Here is a 14377-nt window from a genome sequence, read left to right on the forward strand (position 1 = left end):
TTAAGCGGGCATTGGATAGGCATATGGAGGATAGTGGGCTAGTGTAGGTTAGGTGGGCTTGGATCGGCGCAACATCGAGGGCCGAAGGGCCTGTACTGCGCTGTATTCTTCTACGTTCTATGTTCTATTTGCATCTGTGGGTACAGTCAGAGAATATGTGTGCTGTGGTATTGGGTACTCGCCAGGGTACAGGCTGGGTTCAGGAAGGGAGTAGAATGGGGGAGGTGGGAGTCGAAGGGAGGTCAAGGTAAGAGGTTAGTGGGATAGGGTTCAATTTATTATTTACCCAAGATTACTGATTACACAATAACAACATTATAAGATTGCAGGGCTTTGAATTGCTCTAACATTACCTGGGTGGCTACTGAGCTGTGACTCTAAGTCTAAAACTCTAACGCAGAGTTGGGCACTTTTTTGGAGACTCCCAGATGGCAGGCACTTGGAAATTTCACTTTCCAGGGGAATTCCCAGTCAGTAAGCAGTTTTCAGACTTCCACTTCTGCATGATCCTGACATGCCACTCTAGTCTATACCCTTGCAATAACTAAGACTAGATGCCTATGCAGTTGAGTTGCCCAGATTTGGTTTTTATCATCATGTTTTGCAAGCAAAGTTGTAATGAACTAGCGCCTATTTTGCAAAAGAAGCATCCATTTTTTAAAGTAAATAAATTCAGTATCCGAGTCTATTTAAACAATTAAATTAATATTTATGAGATGTGCTTTTTTCAATTTATGCCCAAAATGCTGTTTCAAGTCTATGAAAATCTGAAGTGTAACAGATATTTTGACAGTGTGGCATTTTTGTGTGCTAATCAATTTCTTGTTTAGTTCAATCCATTCTGAAAACGGTGACACCATTTGAAGAATTCTGATTTGGATCTTTAGCCAGTGCTTCCTAAACATTCACTGCAAACATTTCTTACTGTCTTATATTCCATCAGCTCCATTTGAAGTCGAGCAATCTCAGCTCGCAAGGCACTGATCTGCTGGCTGGTCTTGTCTTGATTGACCACAACTTTATTCTTGATGTTCCGGGCTCGGTTTGCATATTTGAGAGTGTTGAGAGTTTCCATGAAGTCACGATCTGATGGGCTTATGCAAGCAATCATGATAGTTCGACTGTAAGAGAGACAATAATTTTCAACCCTTTAATGCAAGTTTTTCATGGTTTTTAAATTCAAATGAGTAGAAAAAGGACAACTTCTTTGCAATCATTGCTATTAATGCACTTCCAATACAAAATTTATTAACAAAAAACCTGGAATTATCAATTTAAAACATAGGTATCCATCGATATCTACGCTACTCAATTAGACTTGAGACTATTCACTAGGAATAAAGAAAGATACAAATAGTCAGAGAGTCAGAGATGTACAGCATGGAAACACACCCTTCAGTCCAACTAGTCCATGCCGGCCAGATATCCTAATCTAAACTTGTTCCATTTGTGAGCACTCAGCTCATATCCCTTTATACCCATCCAGATGCCTTAAATGTTGTAATTATACCTCCCTCCACCACTTTCTCTGGTAGCTCATTTCATACATGCACCACCCTCTACATGGAAAAGTTGCCCTCTAGGTATCTTTTAAATTTTTCCCCTCTCACCTTAAATCTATGCCCTCTAGTTCTAGATTCCCCCAGCCAGGGGAAAAGATCTTGACTATTTACCCTATCCAGGCCTCTCATGACTTTATAACCCTATATAAGGTCACTAGACACAAACATATGAATTAGAAGCAGAGGTAGCCATTCGGCTTATCTGATTATGGCTTCAATTTCATTTCCTGCCTAACCCGGATGCTCTTTGACACGCTTGTTAGTCAAGTGTCTATCTCTGCCTTACAAAATATTAAAAATTCCTTGCATCCAATACACTTTGTGAAAAGTTTCCACATTGTCAGCTCTTAAGATAAACATTTTCTCATCGTCTTTCTAAGCACAATTTCTAACCACTGAATGTTATCATAAATTTCCCTTGAATGTGTATGTTTGATACTGTAACGATATTCAGACGATAGAAGTATAATTCTCCCAATTTGCATGTTGCTTAGACAACAGCTTTTGAGATGTTTGTTAATTTTTAATTTGAAAACCTGAGTTTAGAAACTTCTATCAATCCACCAATACAAAGTAGATTTTCATTTTCTGGAAATTTAATCTCATTGATGGTAAGAATAAAGACTAATCTTTACTTCCATTATAGATGTCTTATTCTTTGTACCTGTTTCCGCCCAGAGAGTCTTGCAGAAGCCTGGTGAGTTTAGAATCTCTGTATGGCACATGGTGGCTCTTCTTACTTTGATCTCCCAATGCACTGATGACATTTCCCAGTGACAGCTTTGGTCAAAGTTCAAAGGGAAAGACAGGAGAAAAAAATTAATTGCAATTTTTTTTTACCCTCAATGTTAATTTAAACCATTGTTTTATCAATGCTACACACCCTCTAAGTGATTTCTTCAACTAAAATTTGAAAAGGTTTCTGAAGAATTGGACTGGAAACGTTAACTCTGATTTCTCTCCACAGATGCTGCCAGACCTGCTGAGATTTTCCAGCTATTTCTGTTTTTGCTTCAGCTTTCCAGCATCTGCAGTTCTTTTGGTTTTTTGAACAGGCTTGTTGACTTTGCCCTCAACACAATGGACCCGTTTTGTCCTGTTATGTCTATGTAGACCTCTTGTTCTAGGTTACCACTATTCCCTTTGCCTTTTTTGTTCTGGATACTCTCTCAACCTGTTCTACTCGCTCCTCCTCCCCCTCTATCAACAGCATTTAAACATCATTTTCCAGCCCTCTCAGTTCTGAAGAGTCACATTTGACTCAAAAAAACAACACTGCTTCTCTCTGCACAGATGCTTCCAAATTTGCTGAATTTCTCCAAAATGTTCTGTTTGCCTTACAGATTTACTAGATTTATTTCAGGATCTGTTAACGATAAAATGCATTTCTCCAAACTCCATTCTAAGTAGAGGAGAATGTTGTCTCTCATTTTAACCAGAAATGCAACAAAATATATTTGTAGAGCATTTACACTCTGTAATTCCACGAAGTAACAATTGGAAAGGGGCTGTGTTAAAATAATAGACCACTGGGTGGTACTATTCACAGCTGCTGAACATTACACTGCTGAATGACAATACAGTATTTGATAAATTGGAATAATCAACTTCTCAAGTTACAGAGGTGAGAGACAAAGTTAAAATAGAAATTTGAAAAGGAGGCAAGATAAACAATATCTAACCCATGTAAACACTGAATTGTTAATGGACAAGCTATGAAAATATTGGAGGAAATTTAAGCAGTATCACCCCACGGAAAAGGACAGGACTGATGTATTGTAGAAAATGTTTCTGACTAAAGTCAGATGACACTCATGTTTCAGGTATAACAGGAAATTTGTTAATCTTATAGAATTTCACTCTCACTTTAAATCTTAATTTTGTCTTTACTACTACCCACCATCTTTCAATAGATCCAATCTTCAAGTCACCATTGGTCTAGTCAAAGACAGAGTTCACAGTGCAGAATAATATTCAATATAAGTTTCCCTCTCCCCTCCTAAATGAAGGAGCAGTCTGAAATGACTCCATGAGTATCCCATCACCAAGTCACCCTTTATTTACATGTGCATAGTACCTGACACTGGTCTTGCTTCCTCAGAGCCAGCTCTTAAGAGTAAACAGAACCTCTGACACTCCTGTTTTTATCTGTCAGCCAGCGTTCCCTGAATGGACCAAGTTAACAGCCCCAGTCAGGGATCTCATATTCTATGAGGGCCTCCTGGCAGACTTCATTACAGTTATGACTCAGTCCATTCAAAGAACACATTCCATTTAGTTGTCAACGCATCATACTATTAAAGCCACATGTTAACACATGAATACTCTAAATGAGAGTACAATTGTAATCTGAAATTGAAATTACCATCTTACACCACCACTTAATTTTCACAGTAAATTAAATAACCTGCATTTCCATATAATAGTTTTCATGTCCTTGGGATACCACAGAATATTTCAGTCAGGGAATAACTTTGTAAAATGTTACTTTATTGGAAAATGCAGCAGTCTGCACTGAGTATACTTTGAAATATTCAGGTTTTGTAGATACACATGTATAGTATATTACAAATGTAAGACAATACAATTAGTATTAAGTTATTGAAAATGGTTATTGGTTGGAGCCCTCCCAAATTTCTCTCCTAAATGTTATGACAATTTAAATCCACGTTCCATCTAATAAACAATAATCTAAACTTGGAATATGTGAGCAGAGTTAGTAGTTTATGTAAGGCTCTCAGTAAAAGACACTAACTAAAGAAAATAGCATTGAGTGGATGCATCAATTTGCCAAAGAGAAACCAATTATAGCCATGCCAGCTGAACAAGGAGTTTTCGAGTGAAACACAAACATGTCATTTTAGTTTGACAGCAGAGGCACACACTTCACTGAGGTTTGACAGCCTGTAAGGTTGTTGTGGGGTAATCAGGTTTATTTCTTTGTGATACTTGTAATAAATCTGTTTTAAATAGTTCTTGTAAGCATAATATGGATTGTGTCTTTCATTTGTGAAATAAACTGTTACGTTCTTTTGTTAGAAGTATATTGGCAGGCTCTTTTAAATGTGTCCATTTACTGACCTCCACAGAAAACAAAACTAACAAAGAACACTTAATGCCTATCAAGTCAGATATCACTCCGAGATCTAACCTTTCCAATATCACCATCAGCTGGGATTATAACGATCTGTTGTCATTTATTAATGTTGTTCACTCTCTTGAGGGTTTATTCGCTGACCCCTATAACAGTTGGTTGGAAACAAAAGCCTTCCTATGCTCAGCCAACAAAAGACATTTGATAGTTAGTCCTTTTGTGTAAACTATAACGATTTGCATCTACTTTGGGAATCTACTTATCTGCTTTCATTATTTTTAATTCCTCCAATACAAATCACCTTCAGTTAACAGAATAAATAGGTCAAAATCTTCAAAAATAGAGAAAAATGTTCTATTCTGTATATTATAAAGTAAAGCACAATCAGCTAACATGTATCCACAAGAATAATCAGTTTTATAGATCTCCTTAAACTTTTTTAATTAACTTAGCCACAGAAAAAAATGACTAGGTCAGTTGAAACATTCTACATTTAAAATACGCTATTTTAAATTTGGAATCTAAGTTAATCTAAAATCTTAAAAATAAAAATATATTAGCCTTCATTTAGCTCATCCAGCTTCCCTACCATCACAGTACCCTTTATTTTTGGGAGATAGATGTCCTGATCTAGGGATCTCTTACGCTGGCATTTGACAAAGGCTGCAAGTGGCTGTTGTAGTGGTCAAGAGATCTTAACCAAACTGGTGATGGGATTAGTGCCCTTCAGACTCGAGTTCTGTTCATCCTGTTGCAATTGTTAATGTTTGAAGTGCAGGAGCATGGTGGAGAGATTGAAAAGCTCATCAGGACTTAACATTATGGTTGAGAGATGTCTGGGATTATCACTTTTGGCTGCAGTGTACTTGAAACTTTAATCACATGATATTTTGACCACACAACAACTGAATCCCCATTGCATAATCTCTCCATCTCTCACTGAAACAATACATCTCAAGCTTCCCAGTTCACCAATTCCCAGGCTGCACCTCTCCTCCAGATCCTTCTCAAAATCTTCAGCTCTAGTTCCTCCTACATCTGACCCAATTTGTCCTTTTCTCAGCTCCTAATCTCCCACTCACCCCTCATGACTGCTTTCGACACCCATGGTCAAATGGCTCACTATTCCCCAGAGCGCCAAATCTTTGATAGCGAGGGTAGAGTCACTGGATTAAATCCAGTAAAATATATATTGGAGTCTAGTGTAATTGATAGAATGCAGGGTTCCTTCTACAGTATTAGTGTTGAAGAAACTGTTCTATCTCCAGTTCAGAGCTGTGGAAGCATTCAATCCCAGAGGCAGAGTAGTTTCACTATCACTTTGGATGCTGGGTAAACAAAGCATCATTCCACAAAAGCCATTTTATTCATCCAATCATCTTGCACCTATCCAAATAATCCAATTACTAATGGATCTGTAGGTTAATGCATTGTTGGCTATCCATGATATAATGTGCAAGTGATCACAGTTTCAAGATGCAGTTTAGATCCATTACAAGAATACAATGCTGCTAAGTGGCTGCTTTTGGCTGTGCACAAATATTTACAGGTTCTACGGCACGCTAAGTAAACCTGTTCACAGCACATGGCACACAATACTTCCTGGGCCGCAGGGTGGTCAAGGCTTGCAGCATTTTCCAAAAAAAAGGGGTTCATGTGAACATATTGAGAAGTTACACAGGACATTTTATTCTTCATATTTGAAAGCCTTTCTGAAAATATTTGTTCTGATAAGATATGGGGAGTAACCTACAAAACATGAGAGCAGTTTAACCATTAAAACAAAACAGGATAGGACAGCATAAGACTGACTAAACTACAGGAGGATGTACATAGCAAGAGAATAATGAGAATTGCATTACAGGATTGTGAAATGATGGATAAAATAGTTAATAAAAGTAAGTTACATTGTTTATATTAATCCATAGTGTCTGTATTAAACCAGATAAACTGGAGACCATAAACATGTTTCAAGGATCCAGATATAGTCGAGATGACTCAGAAATTGCTACAGAAGAACCTTTTAAGATGGTGGAGGGGGCAGAGTAGGAATTTTTTGGGGCCCCAGGTTTGTTCGCTCCCTCTTGCATAGTCAACTGTATCCTTTTTTCAAAATTTTATTTTCTTCAGCTAACTTTTGAATCACACTCATCTTTCTCTTTTTCTGCTGTTGTGATGGTGGAGAGAGGTTGCAGGAAGCTGTTGAATGGCGGGTCTGGTCCGTTCCACGTCACCGTGGAGATCACGGCTCGAGCAGTTGTTCCAGTGTCGATGTATTAGGGTCCACTCTTCGCCTCTGATGTTTCGACAGCATCTACAAAGGCGGCGGAGTGAACAACCTCTGTTAATTTGGATGGTCAATCAGGTTTTGGATGTTGGAATGGGCTCTGGTCCCCGAGATTTGGGACAGTCTCTGTACAGTTTTGGTCTCCTTACTTGAGAAAGGATGTCCTGGCATTGGAGGAGGTGCACAGGAGGTTCACTAGATTAATTCCGGAATTGAGACAGTTGGTTTATGAGGAGAAATTGAGTAGATAGGGATGACATTCTTTGGAATTTAGAAGAATGAGGGGGGAATCTTATTGAAACATATAAAATTATGAAGGGAATACAAAAGATAGAAGCAGGAAAGTTATTTCTACTGGAAGATTTAGCAGAAGATTTAGGACTGAGTGGAGGAGGAACTTCTTCACCCAAAAGGCTGTGAATCGTGCAATTCCATGCCCAACAAAGCAGTTGAGGCTATTTTGTTGAGTGTTTTAAGGCAAAGATGAGTAGATTTTGGAAACAGTAAAGGAATTAAGGATTACAGTGAGCGAGCAGTTAAGTGAAGCTGAGTGCACAATAAGATCAGCCATGATCTTATTGAAGGGTAGAGCAGGTTCGATGGGCCAGGTGACCTAATCCTGCTCCTATTTCTTATCTTCTTGTGTGTCCTTGCTATGGCGACGGCTGGAGTCTCAATGGTGAAGAGGCGGCTTTGGCAGAGGCAAGGTTCTGGGTCCGGTCAGCGGCAGTGGAGGCTGTTTCAGCATGTTTCCTCTTTGGCATTGTGTCCTCAGGAAACAGGTTGGCGGCTATGGATTGCAGCTACTTAGGAAATCACAAAGCCGTGGATGGAACAAAAAAACATGAAATTTGTCCTAACTTTTCATGATTTATTTATTTAATTAATTAATTCACATAGTTAAACTGATGCCGGCTTATGGCAACATAATTACATGTTACAATACATTCCACACCATTATAATATAAGAATCAGGACTGGGAATTGAGGTCCAAAGCAAATTTATGAGAATTGAGCTAGAAATGGGATTTTACATGCATAAACCATGAACAGGCTTTTGCTTTAAAAGATGACTGACAGGTGAAGTCATCGAGGTCTTTAAAATTATGAAAGGTTCTGATAAAGTCAATGCAGAGACAGCCACCAAGAAATCAAAAAGGGAATGAAGAGAGAATACAGAACACTTTGACACAAGGAATGGTTTGAAGTGAATTGTAACTTGTATTTAAGAGAATCCTGACAATGTGGAAGTAGGCCCTTTGGCCCAACATGTCCACACCAACCATGCAAAGAGTCACCCACCCAGACTCATTCCCCTATGTTTACCCCTGATTAACGCAGTTAACCTACACATCCCTGAACACTATGGGCAATTCACCTAACCTTCACATCTTTGGATTTTGGGAGGAAATCACAGCACCCAGAGTATCCCATGCAGACACAGGGAGAATGTGCAAACTCCACACAGACAGTCACCCAATGGTGGAATCGAACCCACATCCCTGGCGTTGTGAGGCAGCAGTGCTAACCAATGAGCCACCGTGCTACGTGTGAACATATGAGGGGAAATGGAATAGAGTTGTGCTAATGGAGTTAGGTGACAAAAGATCGAGTAGAGCATAAACAGCTCCACAGCTGTTTGAAAGAATGGCTTATTTCAATGCTGCATATTCTTTGTGATTCTATTTGGGTTCTTTGATGCTGAGATGTTGCTCAGACCCTCCAGTTAGAGTATTGGGTGAGTCTCTCACTGCATTCTCCCAGCGCCCTCCACACTTGTCAACTACCTTTAGATTGTCCAGGCACCTCAGGCATGTTATGGCACCTTGTAATTAGGGAAGGCAAAGTTATGCATTGAAACTTGGCTGCTGTAAGTAGAACATGAATAAAATGACATTATCCATTTTTGTGGTTGTATGAATTTGTGGCAGGTCTAAGTAAATGAGCCTTAGCAAAATATAAACCAGACGCTAGTACTTGGATACCAGTCTTCCTGATTCTGAATGACTACTACAAACGTATAAAAGTAGTCATAAATAGCTCCAAAATTAATCTGGAAGGCGGCCAATGAGAGTCTCCATTAATTTTATACAATTTCAGTCCCATTCTAATTAGTGCGATATCAACTTCTTTAAAGAGTAAATTGGATTTATCATCGATATGTCAAACAATTTCAGGCATACTGTGAAAAATTACAATTCTGCCTTGCTTCTAATTGCATGTGTCCCTATTCACTGCCATTTCAAACAGACTTCCCTCTCCACAGGTGAGCAGGTCTCTGGTAAGCAACACAATTAAGTCTTCAGGAAGACAAAAGCACTGATTCAAAAACAGTTCATGCTATTTGTTGGTTTATTTCAATGATCAAATGCAATAATTTAAAATTATGTGTTTAGAAGAAGTAGAGTAACACAGAAATAAAATAAACACATTTATATTGTGTCTTTTATGATCACAGGGCATCCCAAAGCACTTGACAACCAATGCAGTATTTTTAATGAAATCACTGCTGTAATATATAGCAATATAGCAATTTGTACACAGCAAAATAATAATGACGGGTATTCTGTTTTGTGTGCTCTTGACATCCATGAAAATGCATCAAAAATCTAACCTTCTGTTTTACTTTTCCTGAAGCTGGTTATTAATGAAACACATACTTGAAAACAAAGTAGCGGTTTTTATACCTTTCTAAAATCTATGTCAGCTCCAGCCCACACATATTTCACTTACCTGTCAGAGATAGTAAACTTGCAAATGCCGTCAGTGTAAACTTATATACTGAGTTTTTGACATATATTTCTTGATATTTTCAATAAGCAGCAACAGCTACAAATATGTAAAGGAAACAGAAATTCCTGCATCAGCAGTTCTTTTGTTTTTGTTTAAATGTAAGCACGTGTCTTTTATTAGTTCCAGTGCTCTGGAGGTGGGAAGTCTGACTTGTACAAGGCAGTCCAGCACCTTAACTCTGAGGAAATATAGTAGGGGCTTATTAGATATTAGGTCATGGATTTACAACTGAATGCTGCACAGCTCCTATGGTTTTGGGTTATAAACATTTTGTCAAGACTTATTGTGAGATTTCTACCAGCATGAATCACAAAACACATTAGGTCCATCATTATGGGTGTGTCAAAGTGAATTCTTTATTTCATTAATATGAAACATAACCTTGCTGTTCACAGATATATCAAAACCACTGCACAAACTGGGAAAGCATATTCAATGGGAAAATGTGAAAATTAATCAGTTTTGTTTTCCTACTTACCAGACCACAGTTGATAGAAATGCCTTCTTTGGCCCGCTCTCCTGTTGCTCCAGTGCGTTTTAGTCTTTCTGAACCAGCGAGGTCGACAAAATGGAATTTGGCTGTGAGTGTTTCATACTCATTCACTGGTTGTGATTCATGTGCTACTCCATTCACCTCACCATTTACCTAAAGTATACAGGCACAATGATACAAGTAGTGATTTAAGTTGATTTTACCAAAAAAGAATGACTTTCATTTCTAGAAATTGCACTTTTCGTTTACATTTATAGTTTTACATATCACAAAGCTCTTCGTGAATTCCTTTGAACTATGCCTTATGTTTGTAGGCAAACACATCAGTCCACTTGCAAACAATGGCCCAAAAATGCCAAGTGAGGTAAGGTCTGTTAATCTGTTTTACTCATTCAATTCACGTACGCATGTTAATCAGGTGATGATGAGAACATGCCTAATATTATTTGAAAATGCATGACATCTCCTACAGTGAGTCAGTTGGACTCTTGGTCTAAAATCTGAAGGACAACACTCCGATTACAAACTGAGCAAGGGTTGTATTAACAAGAGTCTTTACTTAGATTATATTCTCATGCCTTGGAAACCTTAAACTGAACTCATGACTCGTTACATTTGACAGAGGTAGAGGCCAAGTCAAGATGATCATTGAAGATGTGGAACTGACCTGCATATTATTAATGCCACTCTAACTACAATGTTTTACCATGGTTCCTAGGTTGTTTATTCAATTTTGGGACAACAGCAAAACTGGTATAAATGTAAGGTAACCACTATCTTAGCAGACCATAGGTCTGTTCTCTCATGAGAGAGACAATTTATGGTGGTTTAACAGAGGGTCAGTATGCCTCAGACAAGGGGAGAGTTAAAAAAGAGAGTCCTTCACAGTAATCTCAGACAGTGCAGGAAATGAATCCACAATGTTGGCATCACTCTGCCACCAAACCAGTCAACTGAGCTAAACTGACACCCTTCTAACCAGTTACAAACTCATTACCTTCACATTACCTTCTCCCAGCAATTCTCTCCTAGCTCTAGAAAATTTATCTCATCAGTTTTCCCAACCAAAATAAACCATCTCCTCGAATAAATTCAGCCCAGCATCAGCTCAGTTCCCATCCAACTTTCAAGACTTTCATCCTAAAGATATACAAGTTTATTTATTAACAACAGGAACAGGGTTGTCAGTAAAGTGAAATGAAGCAGTAACATGTCAATTGGGAATATGGTGAGGGCTGTGACCTACCTATTCCTTATTTTATTGCAAGGTGATGGTAGGTCCTCTTCATGAAATTGTGGCAATTCTTTATGAGCCTTGCAGTACTTTGATACAACAGTCTAGCTTGCTGAGCTATTTCAACCATATTATTGTGTTACTGGAGACCAATTAGGGCCACACGCAATGAGAACAGGCTTTCTTCTCAAAATGATATGAATGAGCCAGTTGGGGTCTTCTGACAATTCCACAGTTTTATGATCACTTTTATCAATAATCAATTTATTTAAATGTGAAAAGACAAGAATTCTTAAACACCGCTCTTAAATAGGAGGAGACCTAAACATTAGCATTTGGGTAATTAAATAAAGAGAATCAAAAATGCAACAGAGAGTCCTGATACTGGGTAAAGACCGAATGTAATGTTCTAATTTGGTGCCAAGTCCACAGTACAACCATATGTTACTCTGTGATCCAAGATCTGTAATGAATTAGTTGCTCACAGCCAAGGAAGCAGTGGGGAGGTTAGAACTAGCTACAGCAATGATGAACTATATAGTGGCAGTCTGGTGGAGGGCTGATGCTAGAGTAAACAACAAGGATATACACAATGAATGATAGGTCCCGAGGCAGTATTTAGGAACAAAGGGATTGAACTGTACAAGTCCCTGAGGTGGAAGTCAAGGTAGATAGGGTGGTGTGCAGTTCTGTTTGCCACACTATCAGAAGGATTTGATTGCACTGGAGAGGATGCTGGGGGGATTCACCAGGCTATTGCCTGGGATGGAAAATCTCAGTTAAGAAGACACACTGGATAGGCAGGGTTTGGTTTCCCTGGAGCAGAGGCAGCTGCAGGGGGATCCAATTGTGGTGTACAAAATCATGAGAGTCATAGAGAGGAAAGTTCATGAGCATCTTCATATTATGACAGACGTCGAAGACCAAGGACATACGTTTACATGAGGAATAAGTGTTTCAGAGGGGATCTGGAGAAAAATGGTTTCACCCAGGGGGTGGCAGAAATATGGAATTTGCTGCCTGACGGGGTAGAGGAGACAGGTACTCTCGCAATGTTTAAGAAGCATCTAAATGAACACTTAAAAATGGCAGGGCACAGTAGGCTATGAACTAAGTGCATGTAAATGGGATTAGTATACCTTGGTGTCTGTTGGTCAGTATAGACATGGTGGACCGAAGGGCCTGTGTCCACGTAGTATGATTATGAGTCTGTAACCAGATCTCAGCTTTTGAACCCTGGATGAAATTGGACTATATTGCTCACAATGTCACACAGGGCAGAATTTTCTAATTTTTTTGCAGTGTTAAAATGTTTTGTCGAGTGGGCGGCACGGTGGCACAGTGATTAGCACTGCTGCCTCACAGCGCCTGAGACCTGGGTTCAATTCCCGCCTCAGGCGACTGACTGTGTGGAGTTTGCACATTCTCCCCGTGTCTGTGTGGGTTTCCTCCAGGTGCTCCGGTTTCCTCCCACAGTCCAAAGATGTGCAGGTCAGGTGAATTGGCCATGCTAAATTGCCCGTAGTGTTAGGTGAAGGGGTAAATGTAGGGGTATGGGTGGGTTGCGCTTCGGCGGGTCGGTGTGGACTTGTTGGGCCGAAGGGCCTGTTTCCACACTGTAAGTAATCTAATCTAAATTGAGCCCGCTTCAGTTGAATGAGTTGCATGGCAGCTGATCCAATGTAGCTCACTGATTTTTCTCACATAATCTTCCACTCTTTACCTTACTAATGATGAAACTGGGCTGCCAAGCATCTGTCTAAGGGAGCTGTATGGAGGGAGAGGCTGAAATGCTCGCCACTGCTAGGAAAGTTTGCTTTCACACTTCTGCTGCCATTTTTAAGGCCCTGCTACACACCACTTCAAATGCTGTAATCCAGGAACCACCCCTCACGCTGTGGTACTTGATCTTCCACGTTCAAAACATGGTGAAGTGAAAAGGAAAGCTCACTCCCTGCTCTGCATGTGGACGTGTTGGTGGACGGGCTGGTAGAGAGCAGGGCTGTCCTTCCTCTAGCTACCACAGGAGGCTACACCACCAGACAATGCCAGCCTGGGACAGTACTGTGCCTTGGATGTACAGGAATCCCAGCACTATAGGAAGAAGATCAAGGATCTACTGTGTTTCTCAAGGTTAAGTGCCATCACACTCATCCTACTCTGCCAATGCACATGCATCTCACCAAAGCTCTTGGACTGCATTCTCATTGTTGCATCCATCATCATGACCACTCAACCCTTCATCCACCTCATTCTCTCAAACATTTTGCCATACTCTGTGCCCCTAATCCATTCACTGGGGACATATTACTAATTCTCCTGGTCTTGCATCAGCACTAACCATTCTTCCATTTATTTCTACCACATTCCAACCACAACTTTGTTTCACTGCAGGTCTCAGACCAATCTCTCTCACATTCCAACTGACCTATCTGTAATCCTCAGACTGTTTGCGCTATCCATGGTTCAATCCCCAGACTGCAAAAATATGAATCTCTGGAAATTGACCATAGCCAAACCCCCAGCACTGGAACCGGATGAGCCTCTTGACTGAATGTGGCAGTACTCCTGGACTGACTGCAGATCCCACTTCATCCTACTAAAGGGCTGCTCTCCCTCTGACTTTTATTTCTAGCCATTTGCCTGTAGAGCATTAGCTGTAAAAAAATGCTGGCATGTGCTGCAGGTATTACATTGACACAGCCACGTTGCACAACAACACATGCACCCATTTGGTCAATCAGTGCTCCCCTATGGCACAAGCTGAGTAACTCTCCTTCCTTGCTAAACAGCATCCAGGCCACAGATACTGAGCACTAAAGACCTCTACACTAAGAAAATGATACAATCCACACTGAGGAGAAAGTGAGGACTGCAGATGCTGGAGATCAGAGCTGAAAATGTGTTGCTGGAA

The 14377-nt window shown here is 39.8% G+C and overlaps 1 protein-coding gene across 1 annotated transcript in view; it reads right to left on the minus strand.

Moving 5' to 3' along the window:
* The window catches only part of kif21b (kinesin family member 21B), a 160721-nt gene that overhangs the window by 64843 nt on the left and 81501 nt on the right, over window positions 1-14377 (minus strand). Inside the window, exons 6-8 of the mRNA XM_043716242.1 lie at window positions 10215-10382; window positions 2227-2342; window positions 926-1121 (exon numbers count right to left, since the gene is read on the minus strand). Of these exons, the coding sequence (XP_043572177.1) occupies window positions 926-1121; window positions 2227-2342; window positions 10215-10382 (480 nt within the window). The remainder of the gene's footprint in view (window positions 1-925; window positions 1122-2226; window positions 2343-10214; window positions 10383-14377) is intronic.

Source organism: Chiloscyllium plagiosum, chromosome 26, assembly GCF_004010195.1.
Source record: "Chiloscyllium plagiosum isolate BGI_BamShark_2017 chromosome 26, ASM401019v2, whole genome shotgun sequence".
In the NCBI taxonomy this organism is placed as follows: Eukaryota; Metazoa; Chordata; class Chondrichthyes; order Orectolobiformes; family Hemiscylliidae; genus Chiloscyllium; species Chiloscyllium plagiosum.